Consider the following 15827-nt stretch of genomic DNA (forward strand, 5'->3'; position numbering starts at 1 on the left):
CAATGTCTCAACTACCGAAACAAGCATGTAAATGTAAATGTTACATACTCCATAAGTTTGAGAAAAAGACAAAAAAAGGATAAAAAGCGGTTGTTATTATTATTTATAGAGAAATGAAAAATTGGAAGAGGAGAAGTGGACGATAAAACAGAGGAAGAGGAAGAAGAAAGAGGAGTGAGTGAGTGGGTGGTTTTGATGGCGGCGACGTTCAAGAAAGCGTCCAAAGATCTAATCGACGAGGCTCGAAGATGGGCTGCCATGAAACAGACTGGCGTCAGCCTCCGTTACATGACGGAATTCGGGTCCCGCCCCACGCCCCGTAATCTCCTCATCTCTGCTCAATTCCTCCACAAGGAGCTCCCTATTCGCATCGCCCGCCGCGCCGTCGAGCTCGAGTCTCTCCCCTACGGCCTCTCCCTTAAACCCGCCGTTTTGAAGGTACTTTCCCTAAATTCCTTTTTCCCAATCAGAATCTTCCAACATTCTTCTGCTTCCTTTATATTTTATTTTATAATAATATTGATTGATTTGATACTCTCGTCCTGCATAAAACTGTTGGAAGACAGAGATTATTGCTTTGTTGTGTTTGGTTTGCATCTGAAGCAATAGTGAGCTTAAAAGGGAGGGGGGAGGAGTACTACTATATAAAAGCCTCTGGGCTTACTTAATTATCCTCAATCTACAGCGGCTTTGACTAAAAAATTGTTTTTTCTAATGAAAAAGGAAAAGAGACTACTGACCCTGTCTTTTTTTAATTGCTATTAGAGGAATCTGCGTTTGCCAAAACTTAGACGACAATATTAGATCTGAAGGTATCAGTGAGATTCTTGAGATGGATACTTTATCACCTGCATCACGTCAACTCACTGCCTCTGCTTCCATTACTAATATATATTCCCTTCTTTTTGCAAGACAAAATAGATACCAGGACTAATCTCTGTTTGACAGTTTTGACCTGGCGTGGTGCTCACTGCATTTGGGATAGTCATCTTGGTTGTTATATTAATGACATTAAGTTGACTGTAATCCATAGACTTCTACAACATTTAATCTTCTACGAAACCCTCAGGCCTGCCTTAGTTAATCCCAAAGTAATTAATTTATGCTATTCCAGAAAGCGATTACTATTTATTATATTACTAAAAAGTGTATTTAGAGCGCGATATGTTCTAGTTTTTAGTCCTGGTGTCTGTAGTGAATAATTGCGTTTTTGTATTCACTGGGATTTACTCTCAGTAGTTCACTGAGGTATCTGATTGTAAAGTTACGCATGCCCTTTCTAGCTATGGACACAGGTGACTCTGTCCATGCGTCCTATAAATCTGAGTCTCTGTTCGAGTTGTTTTATATGAGATTGTAATATTCGTGATATATTAGAAGGTTAGAAACGGCCTAGTTCGTTTACATGACTTATATTTCCTAGTAACACTTCTTAAAAAGTTGCATAATGATACATGAATGTTTATTTATCCCAACTTCTTCCTATTCTAGGTAAGAGATTGGTATTTGGAGTCTTTCCGTGATGTTAGATCCTTTCCAGAAATCAAGGATAACGGCGATGAGTTGGATTTCACACAAATGATTAAGATGGTTAAAGTCAGACACAACAATGTGGTCCCTATGATGGCTTTGGGAGTGCAACAGTTGAAAAAGGATCTAAATCCTAAAATTGTTTATGAGGATCTGGATGAAATTCATCAATTTCTGGATCGGTTTTATATGTCTAGAATTGGGATCCGCATGCTTATTGGTTAGCCCCACTTCCTCTGTCGACTTGCTTGATTTTTATTGGTGCATTACTGATTTTTGGCATTGGAAGAAAACTGAGCTAAACCATTTTCTTATTCCATTCAAAATTGTGGGCAACTCAGGGCAGCATGTTGCCTTGCATGATCCGGATCCACCTCCTGATTGTGTTGGATATATACATACAAAAATGTCCCCGGTTGAGGTTGCAAGAAGTGCTAGTGAGGATGCCCGTGCCATTTGCTTGCGAGAATATGGCAGTGCCCCAGATATTAACATCTATGGAGACCCTAAGTTCACATTTCCGTGAGTATTTTACTTTTCCACTTTCAGTTTGATTAAAACCTTATAGTTGCATGATGTTTCAAATCCATTCATCATCTGTTTTTAATTCTTGTGTGATGCTTTGCCGGAACTTTTAGATGTGCAGTCTTGGATTTCCGCCCTTTATTTACTGTTTGGAAATCTGTTTCTATGGCAGTTATGTCCCGACGCACTTGCATCTAATGGTGTTTGAGTTGGTAAAGAATTCACTGCGTGCTGTTCAAGAACAATATATGAACTCAGACAAGATTGCACCTCCAGTAAGGATAATAGTTGCTGATGGATTGGAGGACGTAACAATTAAGGCAGGCTCAGTCTCAATACCTTCCTGTTATGGGATTGAGATATATACACCATTCAGTATGCTTTTATTCTGTTTGATTATCTTATGCCTATAGGTATCGGATGAAGGAGGTGGAATAGCCAGAAGCGGTCTTTCAAAGATTTTCACATATCTTTATAGTACTGCAAAGAATCCCCTTGATGATCAGTCAGATGTTGATCCTGAAACAGCAACAACTATGGCAGGTTATGGTTATGGGCTTCCTATAAGCCGTTTGTACGCCAGGTACTTTGGAGGGGATCTGCAAATTATCTCCATGGAAGGATATGGTACGCTTTCTCCACTTATGCGTCCCAATGTCAATTTGTACGACTGTAATGCACAACAGAGATGATAAACTGACTCTCTCTCTCTCTCTCTATCTCTGGTATTGGATTGGATTTGATCTGAAATTTCGTGCTCCGGCTTTACAGGGACTGATGCTTACCTCCATCTGTCGCGGTTGGGGGACTCTCAAGAACCTCTTCCTTGAGCCGATGTGGCTTAAAACCATTCTTGAGAATGATATGTAGAGACACAAGTTGACTATTCTTCCAACTGTGGATTCTCTTGTCTGCGGTCTTTGTTGTTATTTTTAGTGCAATAAATAGGGTTGAGGGGTTTGAAGAAACTGTAGCCTCTATGCTTTCGGACAAAAGCTAATTCATGGCCAAATCTTTGGTTGGCTCCTCTCAATACAATGGAGATATATGTATGTGTGTGAGTATATAACAAGTGGTTGATTAATAGATGCTTCACCAGGTGAAATAAGTAAGTGTGCAAATGAATAGTAGAAACAATTCTGCGAGCAAAACTGGAGCGCAGGGCCACTGCAAAAAATGACATTGTTGTTTTCATCCCACTTGTTTTCTATCCTCTGCATATTCCCCAGAGAGAGAGAGATTTGACTAAGTAGCATTTCGGATATGTTGATGGAATTCTATTAACTAATCAGAAAAGGAGTTGCTGAGGTTTCCTTGGTTAAAAAGGATACAAATTCCAATTCAATCATTACTTTCTAAAGTGTATTTGAAATGTACTCTCATTTAAATTATTGATTCTTTTACACTTCACGACGCCGAAGCATTTTAACTTCAAAACATAACCGTTGCAAGACTAGCAGAGCTGTAACAATTAGGCTACACTTCTCAAAGGTTACTTTTATGAATTTACAAAACTGGGCAAAACAATATAATATGTACGTTGGGACAACAAAATACAGTGCCCTAGTAAATTTTACACCCGGTTGGATCGTATAGTACCTGTATCTGTCGTGACTACTCAGTCATATCATCATCATCAATGAAGTCGAGATCTTGATCATCGCCTGAAGCTGCATCATTCTGGGCACTGTCTTCAACATCCAGAGGCTCTACCACATCTGCTAGCACCATTTCCATTGATCCTTTTCTGGAATCCCCATGTCCATCATCAAACTCGTGCAGATTTTCATATCCATCCCCATGTTCCATTTCACTATAAAGGATTTCCTGCAATGTTTTAGTACAGTAAGAATGTTGACACTCCACTGACAAGCACCAACTTGAAGAAGAAATACAGTAAGATGTGATCCGAGGAGACAAGGAATCATGATGTAACTGACATTCGGCATAGCACATCACACGAATTGTGATTTTATCAGCCTTTCTAATAATAAAATGGACAAATCCTAAATGGAAGATTTCTTGCTTTCTTGCATAAGAAAAAAGAAAATCAAGGAAAGGATGAGGCATTGTTTATCATTACAGTTTGTTATTTGAAAACTAGAACAAGCATGATCCTAATCCTAACAATATGGATTAAGAAATCACATGCAAAGTCGACACTATAAACATGCATTTTGAATTTCTTACCCAACTCACACTCATAGGCACTATAGACTACTAATAAGAAAACCATCAAAGAAGTCCTTAGTATGTGCTCAAATAGTACCTCATCTTCTTGCGATGTTTGTTTCTCTGTCTCCACGATCCAGTCATACAATAAATCTTCTTGCAGAACACTGTCGAGGGACATTGAGTTACTGGACCTTTTCCTCATCTGGCGTTCCCTTAGTCTCAAATTGTAGTGAACATAGATTGCTTCATTCAATCTCTTCTGTGATAACCGGTTTTGTCTATGTCTGTGCATCTGGTCATGTACACTCCAATTATGCTCACACCCAAAAGATGAGCAACTTTGACTCAGTATGCGTACAGCAATTCGTTGCAACTCTAAACAATTAATCCCATGTTGTTGCCACCAGGCAGCTAGAGAAAAGGAGATCGCTCTCAGTGTAAATTTACAGATTGTAGTAGTTTGGTTTGAGTATTTTGATGGTATAACCTGGATCAAGCTCTGATCTGGTACTAATTGCCAAGTCAGTTCCAAAATCAGCTTTTGCAGAGGCAAAGTCCGAAATCTGAGATATACCATATGAAATTACAAATGTTTGGGGAAAATATGCAAATACACAATAGGAAATCACTTGATTCGGAAACGGGAATAATAGATATAATGAGAAAACCTTCACCTGCATCGATGCTGAAATTCTTCTAGTGCTGTCCGGTTCCAGTTTCACAATGCAAGCATTCAGACCACGTACGACATCAGGATGCTAAAAGATGCACACTGATATTATAACACTAGCAAAAACTAGAAACTTAAAACAAAATAAACTTTTGATTGCTTTGGACAAACTTTTCCAGAAAGGACAACAGTCTCCTACCAGGATAAAATCTGGTCGATACCGGTATGAAGGATTCAGGAAGTAAGCAGCCAGATAGAGAGGATGGTGAAACAACAAATTCCAGTGATTGTCAATAACACTCCAAAAAGGTTCATATTTACGTGCATCATCACTGTGATTTATTTTTATAGCAAGCTTCGCCCTGTACATATCATTGTAGATAAATGGCATCGAGAGGCTCTCATCACTATTGATCTTTTGAAGGACTTCAAGTATGGGGTCCACTGATTTTCTGACATACTGTACCTTCCTCCAAAATGAGGAATCCATCACAATATTCTTGACCTCTTTACCTTCATCTAATTTAGAATATCTAGATGAAAGCCATTTGTTTGACTGAAACATTTTTCTTAGATCAACCCTGTGGTCGAGAAGACTTTGCAATGTAGTGAAACTTGAAGCAGACCGAGTGGCAGACAGCCTCAGAAGTTCCTCACCTCCAGTAAACTCTTTTTTCATTAAATTTAACAACCAAATCCTATTGTAAATGAATTTTGTAATTATTTGCCCTTTCTCTATACAATCCCGGACCCGGTTTAGTTTCATAAAATCTTCAAGCATTTGATCAATACAATAGGTAGCACAAGGTGTCCAAAATAAATTTCTCCTCCTCTCTTCAATCATCTTTCCTGCAGCTTGATAACTGGGTGTACTCTGAGTGATTACCTACATTCAGAGTTGCTGTCAGTCAGTTGGTATACAAGAAAACCATACCATATATGTGCAGAAGTACTATGATATACAACCATGCGAAACAGTAGGAGATTGGTTACCTGCACCACATTTTCCTCCCCCATCTCTTCTACCACTTTGTCAAGCAATTTATACAAATAGGTTGCATCGTCAACTAGACCTGTGGCATCAACTGAACAAACAAAATATACTCCACGAGGGCAGGATACCAAAATGTTGATCAATGTCCTGCCTTGAGAGTTTCTCCAACTATCTGCTAAAATGGAACACCCTGTCACTGCCCAAGAAGATTTATACTCCTCAAGGTAGCTTTTGATTGTCAGTATTTCATCTTGTAGAAATCTCCCTGATAACAAATTGCTAGAAGGTCCTATCAAATCTGAGCCGTACTGGCCTACCAACTCTAGCATTTTATGAAAATAAGAGGAGTTGGCTGCTTGAGAAGGCACTCCAGCATGGTAGAAAAACTTGCATATTGCGGAAATGACTTCTCTCCGGGACCTCTTGGATGAACCCGTTTTCACTAGCTTTCCACCTACTGGCGGTTGAGTTTTTGGTGTCTTCACAACATTAGCATCATACCTTGGCCTTTTCGGTGTCAGATCGGATCCATTACAGGCAGACAACCCTTTGGAAGTCCTCTTGAAATCTCTATCAAATCTTCTATCACCAATTATAAGTTTATCATTACCCATTGGGTACACAGCTTCCTCTTCCTGATCTTCATCTTCATTTTCTGAGTCCATGTAAAATGTCGATATCTCCTTAGTGTCAGGTCGCCTGTGCCTCCTACCTGTACGGTGCCATCTCATGTTTTCTTTTATTTTAAGATAAACATCCTCTGGTGCATTCTTACAAGGAGCAACTTCACCGGGTATCCTAGCTAGATGTTGCTTAAACCGGTTGATACCTCCACTAACAATCTTCTCACAGTAATTACATTTCACCTTCTTCTTCCTGTCATCCTGAGGTACACCATGCTCCCAACCAGGATCAACATATCCTAACGAACGAAGTGGAGTCATATTTACCGCTAAATCCTTGTCGATTGACAATTGCTTACCTTTTTTCCGATATCCAAAGTGCTCCTCCTCCTCCAAATCATCAGCAGCATTGAAGTTCAAATAGGATTGTTCCTCGTACTCATTGTACCTGGATTTCTTACCAATACGACACCCCTCTAAATTCTCCCTCATTTTGAGACGCACCTCTTCTGGAGCTTTATCACAGTAAGTTACTTCACCAGAAAGCCGGGCAAGGTGTTGCTTCAGTCTGTAGATTCCGCCGCTAACAACTTTGCCACAGTAATTGCATCTAACCTTTTTCTTTTTGTCATCTTGAGCAACACCGTGATCCCAACCCGGGTCGATGTAACCGGAAGTGCGATGCGATGCCATCTTCAGACCATTCGTCTATGCAGTCCTGCCCTTCTCACGAGCTACCGCAGAAGAATCACAAGCCTAACATTACTTCCATGTTCCTAACATGCAACGATCAATCTGAATAGGCGAAAGAGCAGTCAGCATCCGCGGCCAAGAAATCTAAGTCTAGACTAAAAGAAGAATCTTTTTTATATACAATGCATCATTGGATAAATAGGAATTGTATGTACTCAATAGAGAGCTTATATTATTATATACGTACATATTCGAATGCAAAACATCCAAATACACCCATCCACCATTATATTCAGCTACTGCGGGAAGAAGAAGAGCAAAAGGAGCTACAGTTGAGGGTAACTATAAAAGTTAATAGCATTATGATCACAACACATGTACAGAACTGGAGAGTAAAAGTTGTGGCATCAGCTAAAAAAGAGGTAACCATTGGGTTTTAACTTGAATTGTGCATACCTGAACGAAGGAAGATGGTGAGGAAATGTTGAAGAAACAGAAAATGAAAAATTGACAAGGATCGGAAGTAAGCAACGAGTCGAGGGTGAGGGAATCGTGAGTCTCTGAGTGGACGCGGAATTGGCTTCTCTATCTCTAGGGTTTCGGATTTGGGAATCGTGACTCTCTGAGTGGACACGGCGCTGCCCCCACTCCTTTTTTTCTTTTCTTTTTCAAAAAGTGTTTATATATATTTAATGGTATTTTCTTTTATGCCCTTTCAGCTGATTAGAATTTTTCTTTTTTCCTTTCGTATATCCCAAACTCTAATAACCAATCTATCTATCTATATCTATATATATATAAAAGCTCATCCACCTTCACAATTTTTTTTCCGCCTAAAACTAGAATGTAATTTCTATACCAATCACTATTTAATTCTATCTTAAATTTGGTAATTAGTAATTAATTAAAGCATTTTTTTGAACTTGATTAATAAAGCATTAAATATGATACTCCATTCACATATTAATAGTCGGTTATATATATACACATGCATATAATGTAATACATAACATATGTATGTACATATCAATGTACTTATTTTTTGTGATTTATTACATATAATATATTAATATAGATAGTTTATAATTAATACATAACATATGTAAATTTATGATTTATGTATATATTTTGTTTATGGTAATTAGTTCACACCCACAAATATTATAGTATAGTAATTAATGATTCCTCCAAATATATTCATTGTCCATTATATATAATGTAAGAATAATGAATTACATTATACCATGAAATATGATAATTTCTCACATAATTTCAATTATTCCATTATTTAAGATTCTAAACTTTTTTTTAAAATATTTATACCAATTATATTTGATCTATAGATGCTAAAAGAATAGTTTTCTTTCTCAAGCAATAATAACTTTTCTACTAATCTCTTTATCTTTATGTCAAAGCTAATCTTCTTATTTTTTTGTCAATTTTTCTACTAATATTCTTATTGTACGTAAAAGAAAACTATTCTCATAAACAATAATTTATATTTTTTCTACTAAAATTAACTTACTAATTTTAGAAATAATTTTTATTTTTTATTTTTTAGTTTGTCTTCATTTCGTCTACTCCAAATCATATTGGTATTTTTTTTGTTATAATTTTTCTATTATTTTAATTAAAATATTAGTTAATTTTGTATCTCTAAAATAGTATTATACTATATGATAGTTATATAGATATAAACTATGAACCAAAGATTAACTAAAATAAATTAAAAGTCACTTTAAGATATAAACTATGAACCATTTTTTGTATTTAGATGGTAAAGATCTATAGAGAATTCATCATTCTATTGGATGGTCATGGGTTCCAAACCCCCTCCCTCCAATCACTTCTACTACAAATGAACTATCATTGCACCCTGTGCAATACACATGAAATATTTTCGTATTTTCCTATATATGTATATATAGGATAGGGCTACGGTATAAACACATCTTAACATATAAATTATAAATTAGTTAAAACGCATGAATTAATCTATGTAGAACACGTATGAATTCCATGTGTAACTGTATGAATTGTGAAAATTAATTATTTTGCTACCTATTGGATTCAAACCCAGGACCATGAAATCATCCAACAAGGCGATGAATCAACCGTAGATCTTGATGATCTAAGGGTTGAAAATGGTTCCTATTTTATATGCTAAAAGGTATTTTTATTCTAGCCCTCTTAATATAGAAGCACAACCACTTTGAAAAATAGTAAATTATATTTTCCTGTCAAAAATCACTTTAATATTTTTAAAAATAATTATATTTTTAAATTTTAAATGGCATATCATATTTATGTATTGATAATTTTGGATCAACAATTAATAATTAATGTTACAATGGCATAACTCATGACAACAAATTAATTTTAATATTTTAATTGAATGCTATTTCTGTAGTGGCATGTAATAAACTTAAGAATATTTACTTATATACAATTAATAATAAACATGGACATATTAGAAATATACTTGTATAATTTTCTTTTACAATAATTTTCTTAATCATTGTGTAGAATTCAATCAGCCTATATAACTGGGACGAATGAAGTCTTTTGAAAAAATTCAGAGTTGTATATTATGCATCAAATATTAAAAATTCTAGAAAATCTTTTTTACTAATATACATAAATAAAGTTTTAGAAATTTTTCTTTCTTAATAGAAACCTAAAATAAAAACAGATGAATATTTTGATGGACATTTTAACTAACTAATAATGATAGTTGATAAAAATATATTGTTAATTGATATTGGTCATTGATTTAACTTACATACAACTATAAAAAGTCACCTTTATTTAAACAATTATAGTATTAGTGAGATCTCTCTTATATAAGTTAAAAAAATTATCACCCTCTAATGTAAAGACGTCTATTATATCAATTTTAGTTAATGCGTCCACAGCCGATTATCCAGTGAAACATTTCAGACCTCAGCCGATGGCCCATCGGCGACGCCGTCCACAGCCGACCTCCGTTTGACGCTGCAAGTTCCTGCTGCTGTAACTTTCCGGTGCTGCCTGCTCCACTTCCGCCACGACTCAGCCTTCTCGCTTCCGCTAGACTCCGTTCGCCGTCAGTTGCACAGTGCACACGAAGCCATCAGATCCGCTGCCCAGAGGTCTCTGCCGGCCCCTTCTCGCCCACAGATCCACCGCATAGAAGCCATTGCCGGCCACGCCCCATCGCGCCAGTGCCGCTCAACCGCGACCAGTCCTCGTCGGTCTCATCGCAGACGCCCGGGCCGCACAGATCCGCCTCCTCCGTCAGCAGCGTTGCAAGTCTGAAGCAGACGTATTCTACAGTTACATCAGTCCAGCAGCAGTGCGCTTCTTCAGCCTTCACAGCAGCAGCCAGCAGATCCGCAGCCCTGAGGTCTCTGTCGGACCGCCCTCGCCCACAGATCCGCCGCCAAGAAGCACCACGCCCACCGCGCCGTGCCGCTCACCCGCGACCAATCGTCGCTGCTGTCACGTCGCTTTGTCCCAACCGAACGGGCAGTCAGTCCTTCCTCTTTTAAAGCTAAGTTCTACTTCCTTATCTCGGGTGATGTTCAGTTGATATGGAGGCGAAATGAATTGAGCAATTGAGATAGCAAATTACCTTGAAAGTTTTCAAGCAGATGGGTTGTTCTTGGGGTTGAACGTATTGTACAATAAATGAAATGAATTGAAGGTGCCATGTTGAAACGAATGGAGTAGATTTGAACTGAAATTAGCAAAGTTAAGGACAGAGATTACCTTACAGTTGTTTTTGTTTGATTGATGTATTGTTCGTTGTTGTTGATTACTTCCTAAAAACGGTGATTAACTCTACAATGGAGCCTAGAGAGAGGGAGAGAGAGTGGAGAGAGGTGAGAAGAACAGGGATTGGTCCCAAACATGTCGAGAGAAAACCAGCAAGAAGCTGGAACCGGAGCAGTTTGAATGGAAGGAGAGATTGGAGTTCGAATGAACGTGAAGGCACTACAAGCTTTTTCTTTAACAACATCCCAGAGGATTGCAGCCTTGATTTTCTAAGACGTAAGTTCGAGACGGTTGCGAAGACGGTGGATGTATACTGCCCAAGGAAGAGAGATCTTTGGGGAAGACCGTTCGGCTTTGTTCGATTTGAAAAGGTGGAGAGGTCTGAGACTTTACTGGAGGACCTGAACAAACTTTGGATTGGCAGTTATAAGGTTAGAGTTTATAAGCCTAAATTCGAAAGGAATGATGAGAAGAGAAGGAATGAGCAGAATAGCGTCAAAGAAAAAAAGTTGAAACAGATCCAGCAATGCACCATGAAGGTATATAACAGACACGCAGGTGTCTCGTATAAGGAAGCTCTTACAGGTGCTAAAGATGATAAAGAACTTGATGACGAAACCTTACAGTTCCAGACGACGGAAGAAGACCTGGTTTGGCTTAATGGGGCTTTTACAGGTTACATTAAATCTGAGTTTCTCTGGGAGGAAGTTCGAGAGGAAATAAATAGTGAATGCGCAGGTTGTTTTAAGTTGAACTCCCTCGGTGGCAACATGGTCCTAATCCAAAGCAGCAACGAGCAGACGACTGAGGAAAATCTCAATAAGCTCAACGAATGGAGAGACTTCTGGTTGCAGTGGTGGAGGCCTTGGAAATCTGTGGATATCAACTATCAAAGAGTTGTCTGGACTAAATGGACCGGAGTCCCGCTACATGTTTGGAATTCCCGTTTCTTCAGTACGGCAAGCGCGAGGTTCGGTTTGCTTCTGAAAATTGAAGAAAAAACAAGAACGAAAGAGAGGCTGGACGTGGCTTTTATACAGATGTCTACTGGGTTCAACTCTATTGGAAACATCATGAAATGTAAAATCGACGGTGCTTCGTTCCAAATTCGGGTGGAAGAAATGCCCGATAATTTCGTTTCCCCGGAGGAGGAGGAGTGGTCTTTGGACGAAGATGCTGACTCAAAATGTTCTTTACTAGATATCTCACAGTCTCCGGCGAAGGCTTCCATCGTCGAGTCGGAAACAGAGGACGGTGAAGGAAATGATTCGGTTACTCAAAAAAACGGCGTCTCAGAACTTGAGAGGAAGGTTGTGGAAACAAATGGCCCGTTCCCACATTACTCTGGCACAGATAAAGGGAGCCAAGTCCAGATGGTTTCCTCCAAAGGGACTGATAAATCACCTTCAAATGAGCTAGAGAGTAGAGGTAGAGAGATCAGCGAAGGGAGTAGAAACGAGAAAGAGAAGGAATTTCAAAAGGAACTTGAGGGGGAGGAGTGCGATCCCTCGAGGGTACCAGATTCTCTCACTGCGGGGGTTGTTTATAAGAAAGGAACGGCGAACAGACGAGGAGGAGTTTCGAGGAAGAAAACTCATAAATCAAAAGCCACCGAAAATCAGCATCAAGTTTGGGGAAATTTCATTGCTGATATTGAATCAGAGGGAGAGATGGGCAAGAATGGAAACGGCTCGCGATCTACTGAGGCGGATTGGGAGAATTCGGACAGAGATGAAGATACAAGAACATGGCTCTTTGCCAAGAAGTTGGGTTTATCGAGCAATCACCAAGACGCGGTCATGATCGAGCAATTAAAGGAGCAAAGAGCGAAGGCAGGAGATCCGAAGGTCGTGGGTGATATTGAAACAGGTTCTTAATGAATATTTTATCTTACAACATTAGAGGCTTGGGGAGTTCCATTAAACAGAGTGATATCGGAGAATTGGTTAGGAAAAATGCTTTAGATTTTTGTTTTGTTCAGGAAACCAAAATGGAAATTTTCTGTTCCTCAATGTGTGATAAGTGGTGGGGGATGAGTAATTTTGATTGGGCTGTGAGGGAGTCAGAAGGCAGATCGGGTGGAATACTATCGGTCTGGAACAAGGATAAGTTTGTGGCAACTAGTAAATGGAACGTGACGGGGGCTGTTATTGTTAATGGGATTTGGCTACAAGGAGGCCTGCATTGTTGTTTTGTTAATGTGTATGCGCCCATGGGAACCACCGAAAAGGAATCTTTGTGGGATACATTACAGCTCATTGCTCTTCAAAACAAAGACTCGTGCCTGTGTTTTCTTGGCGACTTCAACGCAGTGCGTGATTCGGGAGAAAGGGTGGGGAAAGGTGCTGTCTTAAATCAAGCAGATACAAGGTCTTTTGACGTTTTTATTAGGCAAAGTAATCTGCTGGAAATCAGAACACAGGGAAGAAAGTTTACGTGGTATCAACCTGGTGGAGGATGCAAGAGCAAACTAGACAGATTTATGGTCAACGAGAAATGGATGCAGGAATGGCCGGACACAGTCGGAAGGGGGCTTCAGAGATCAGTGTCGGACCATTGTCTGATCTTCCTGACTACAAAAACCAAGAACTGGGGACCCAAACCTTTTAGGTTCCTTAATTCTTGGCTCTCCCACCCAGATTTTGGCGCGTTGGTAAGGAAATCTTGGGATGAAGCTAAGATTGAAGGATGGAGTTGCTTTGTGTTCAAAGAGAAATTGAAATTGGTGAAGAGTGCGTTGAAAGAGTGGAATATGAGGATTTATGGCAACATTGAGCACGGCTTGACAGATCTTAAGGATGAACTTCAGGAGCTGGACATTTTTGATGACACCTTTGGTCTTGAGGAGAGTGAGACAATCAGGAGAAATGAATTACGAGCAAAGATTTTCCTTAAATCCAAAGAAAAATGTAGTCTTCTCCAACAAAAGGCGAAAGTCAAATGGGTCAAGGAGGGCGATCTGAATACTAGTTTTTATCACAAAGCAATTGTTGGGAGAAGAAAGAAGAATGAAATTGCAGGGCTTGATGTTGGGGGTTGCTGGATCGAGGATCCAAAGATCATTAAGGAGAACGTCAAAACGTTCTTCGAGAATCACTTCAAGAAGACGACACGCGTCCTACCTATGATACCGGGAGATTTCACTGCTCGGAAAATTTCTGCAGCAAATAATGCGGAGCTGATCAAACTTTTTCAGAATCAGAAATTAAAGAGGCCATTTGGAGCTGTGACGGTGACAAGAGCCCGGGACCGGATGGCTTTAACCTCAAGTTCTGGAAAGCGTCATGGGAGATTATCAAGAAAGATTTTTTAAAGGTGATGATTGAATTTCACTCCAATGGCAAAATCCCTCGGGGATGTAACTCTTCATTCATCGTTCTCATTCCTAAAAAAGAAGGAGCTTGCTCACTTGAGGAGTTTAGGCCTATTTCACTTATTTGTAGCCTCTACAAAGTCATTGCGAAGGTTTTGGCGAATAGGATGAAACAGGTCATGGATTCAGTTATTTCGAATAATCAGAGTGCCTTCATTGGCGGCCGTTACATCCTAGATGGGGTGGTGGTTCTAAATGAAGCAATCGCGGAGGCTTCTAAGAAGAGAAAGGGGAGGATTATCTTCAAGGTGGATTTCGCGAAAGCCTATGACTCCGTCGAGTGGGATTTCTTGGATTTAATGCTTGAAAGAATGGATTTTGAGCCATTATGGAGGAAATGGATCCGAGGTTGTATCTCCTCGGCGACGACGAATATTTTGGTGAATGGATCTCCATCTGGTGAGGTGTGTTTAGAAAGAGGATTACGGCAGGGGGATCCGCTTTCCCCGTTTCTCTTTCTTGTTGCAGCGGAGGGGCTCCACTCTTTGATCACGAGAGCTGTTGAGAAGGAGCTGATTAAGCCGGTAAAGGTAGGAAATGATGACATTTCAATTCCGTACCTCCAATACGCCGATGACACGGTCTTCTTGATGGAGGATGATGAAAGAAATGCAGTGGCAGTTAAAATGATTCTCAGAGTGTTCCAGCTACTATCAGGGCTTGCCGTCAATTTCAAAAAATGCTGTCTCTTCGGAGTTGGGGTCGAGGAGGATATGATCGAGAGGATGGCGGCTGTTTTGGGTTGTGATGTGGGCTCCTTACCTTTCAATTACCTCGGTATTAAAGTGGGCAGCAAGGGCAAAAAGGTTGTTGATTGGAAATACTTGGTTGAGAAGGTGAGAAAGAAAATCGATTCGTGGAAAAATGGGAAGTTCTCTCTCGCGGGCCGTGTGACCTTGGTGAAGGCTGTGCTTCAATCCATACCGATTTATCAGCTCTCTTTTATCTGTTTACCAAAATCAATTGTGAGTTCTCTAAATGCTTTACTTGGTAATTTTCTGTGGGGAGGGGTGCTAGTAAAAGTGCGATTGCTTGGGTGAAGTGGAAGGTGCTTTGTGCTTCAAAAGATGAAGGAGGATTGGGGCTTAAAAATATTGAGTGGTTTAATCAGGCACTAGTCGTTAAATGGTTGTGGCGGTACCTTACTGGAAGGGACATGCTTTGGGCAAAAATTGTTAGGTCCATTTATGGTGAGGTTGAGTGGGGAGAGACAGGTATGAAAAACGCGGGGAAAGGTAGATTTAGAGATGGGTGGTGGCCGAAGATCGTTTCTGCGGCGGGAGGGGCGAGCAATTTTTGGTTTGTTCAAAATTTGAAGCCAAAGGTGGGGGATGGGAAGACCTTTAAATTCTGGACTCAGTGGTGGGTTGGTCAAAAGCCGTTGAAGTTTACTTTTCCTAGACTTCTCCAGTTGAGTGAGAATAAAGAAGCTGCAATCTGTGAAGTTGGGGAATGGACTGATACTGGATGGTGTTGGGATTTAAGGTG

General features: G+C 39.6%; 2 protein-coding genes across 4 annotated transcripts; one reads left to right on the plus strand and one right to left on the minus strand.

Annotated features, from left to right (window-relative positions):
• Window positions 1-195: 195 nt before the first annotated feature.
• Window positions 196-3107, plus strand: LOC131026194 (pyruvate dehydrogenase (acetyl-transferring) kinase, mitochondrial). 2 transcript variants are annotated; one of them, XM_057955971.1, is made up of 6 exons: window positions 196-438; window positions 1492-1750; window positions 1872-2052; window positions 2228-2375; window positions 2469-2682; window positions 2827-3107. In XM_057955971.1, the coding sequence occupies exons 1-6, from the start codon at window positions 196-198 to the stop codon at window positions 2883-2885; spliced, it is 1104 nt and encodes a 367-aa protein (XP_057811954.1). In that variant the 3' UTR covers window positions 2886-3107. The 2 variants fall into 2 exon arrangements, with proteins under 2 accessions (XP_057811954.1, XP_057811953.1); XM_057955970.1 differs by having other exon boundaries at window positions 2469-3107.
• Window positions 3108-3416: 309 nt separating this feature from the next.
• LOC131026193 (uncharacterized) lies at window positions 3417-7976 on the minus strand. 2 transcript variants are annotated; one of them, XM_057955969.1, is made up of 7 exons: window positions 7667-7976; window positions 5894-7312; window positions 5100-5786; window positions 4905-4988; window positions 4718-4793; window positions 4325-4641; window positions 3417-3882 (listed from the first exon to the last, which is right to left on the minus strand). In XM_057955969.1, the coding sequence occupies exons 2-7, from the start codon at window positions 7208-7210 to the stop codon at window positions 3670-3672; spliced, it is 2694 nt and encodes an 897-aa protein (XP_057811952.1). In that variant the 5' UTR covers window positions 7211-7312; window positions 7667-7976; the 3' UTR covers window positions 3417-3669. The 2 variants fall into 2 exon arrangements, with proteins under 2 accessions (XP_057811952.1, XP_057811951.1); XM_057955968.1 differs by having other exon boundaries at window positions 7458-7872.
• Between the last annotated feature and the right edge of the window lie 7851 nt (window positions 7977-15827).

The sequence above is a fragment of the Salvia miltiorrhiza genome, chromosome 5 (assembly GCF_028751815.1).
Source record: "Salvia miltiorrhiza cultivar Shanhuang (shh) chromosome 5, IMPLAD_Smil_shh, whole genome shotgun sequence".
Lineage (NCBI taxonomy): Eukaryota > Viridiplantae > Streptophyta > Magnoliopsida > Lamiales > Lamiaceae > Salvia > Salvia miltiorrhiza.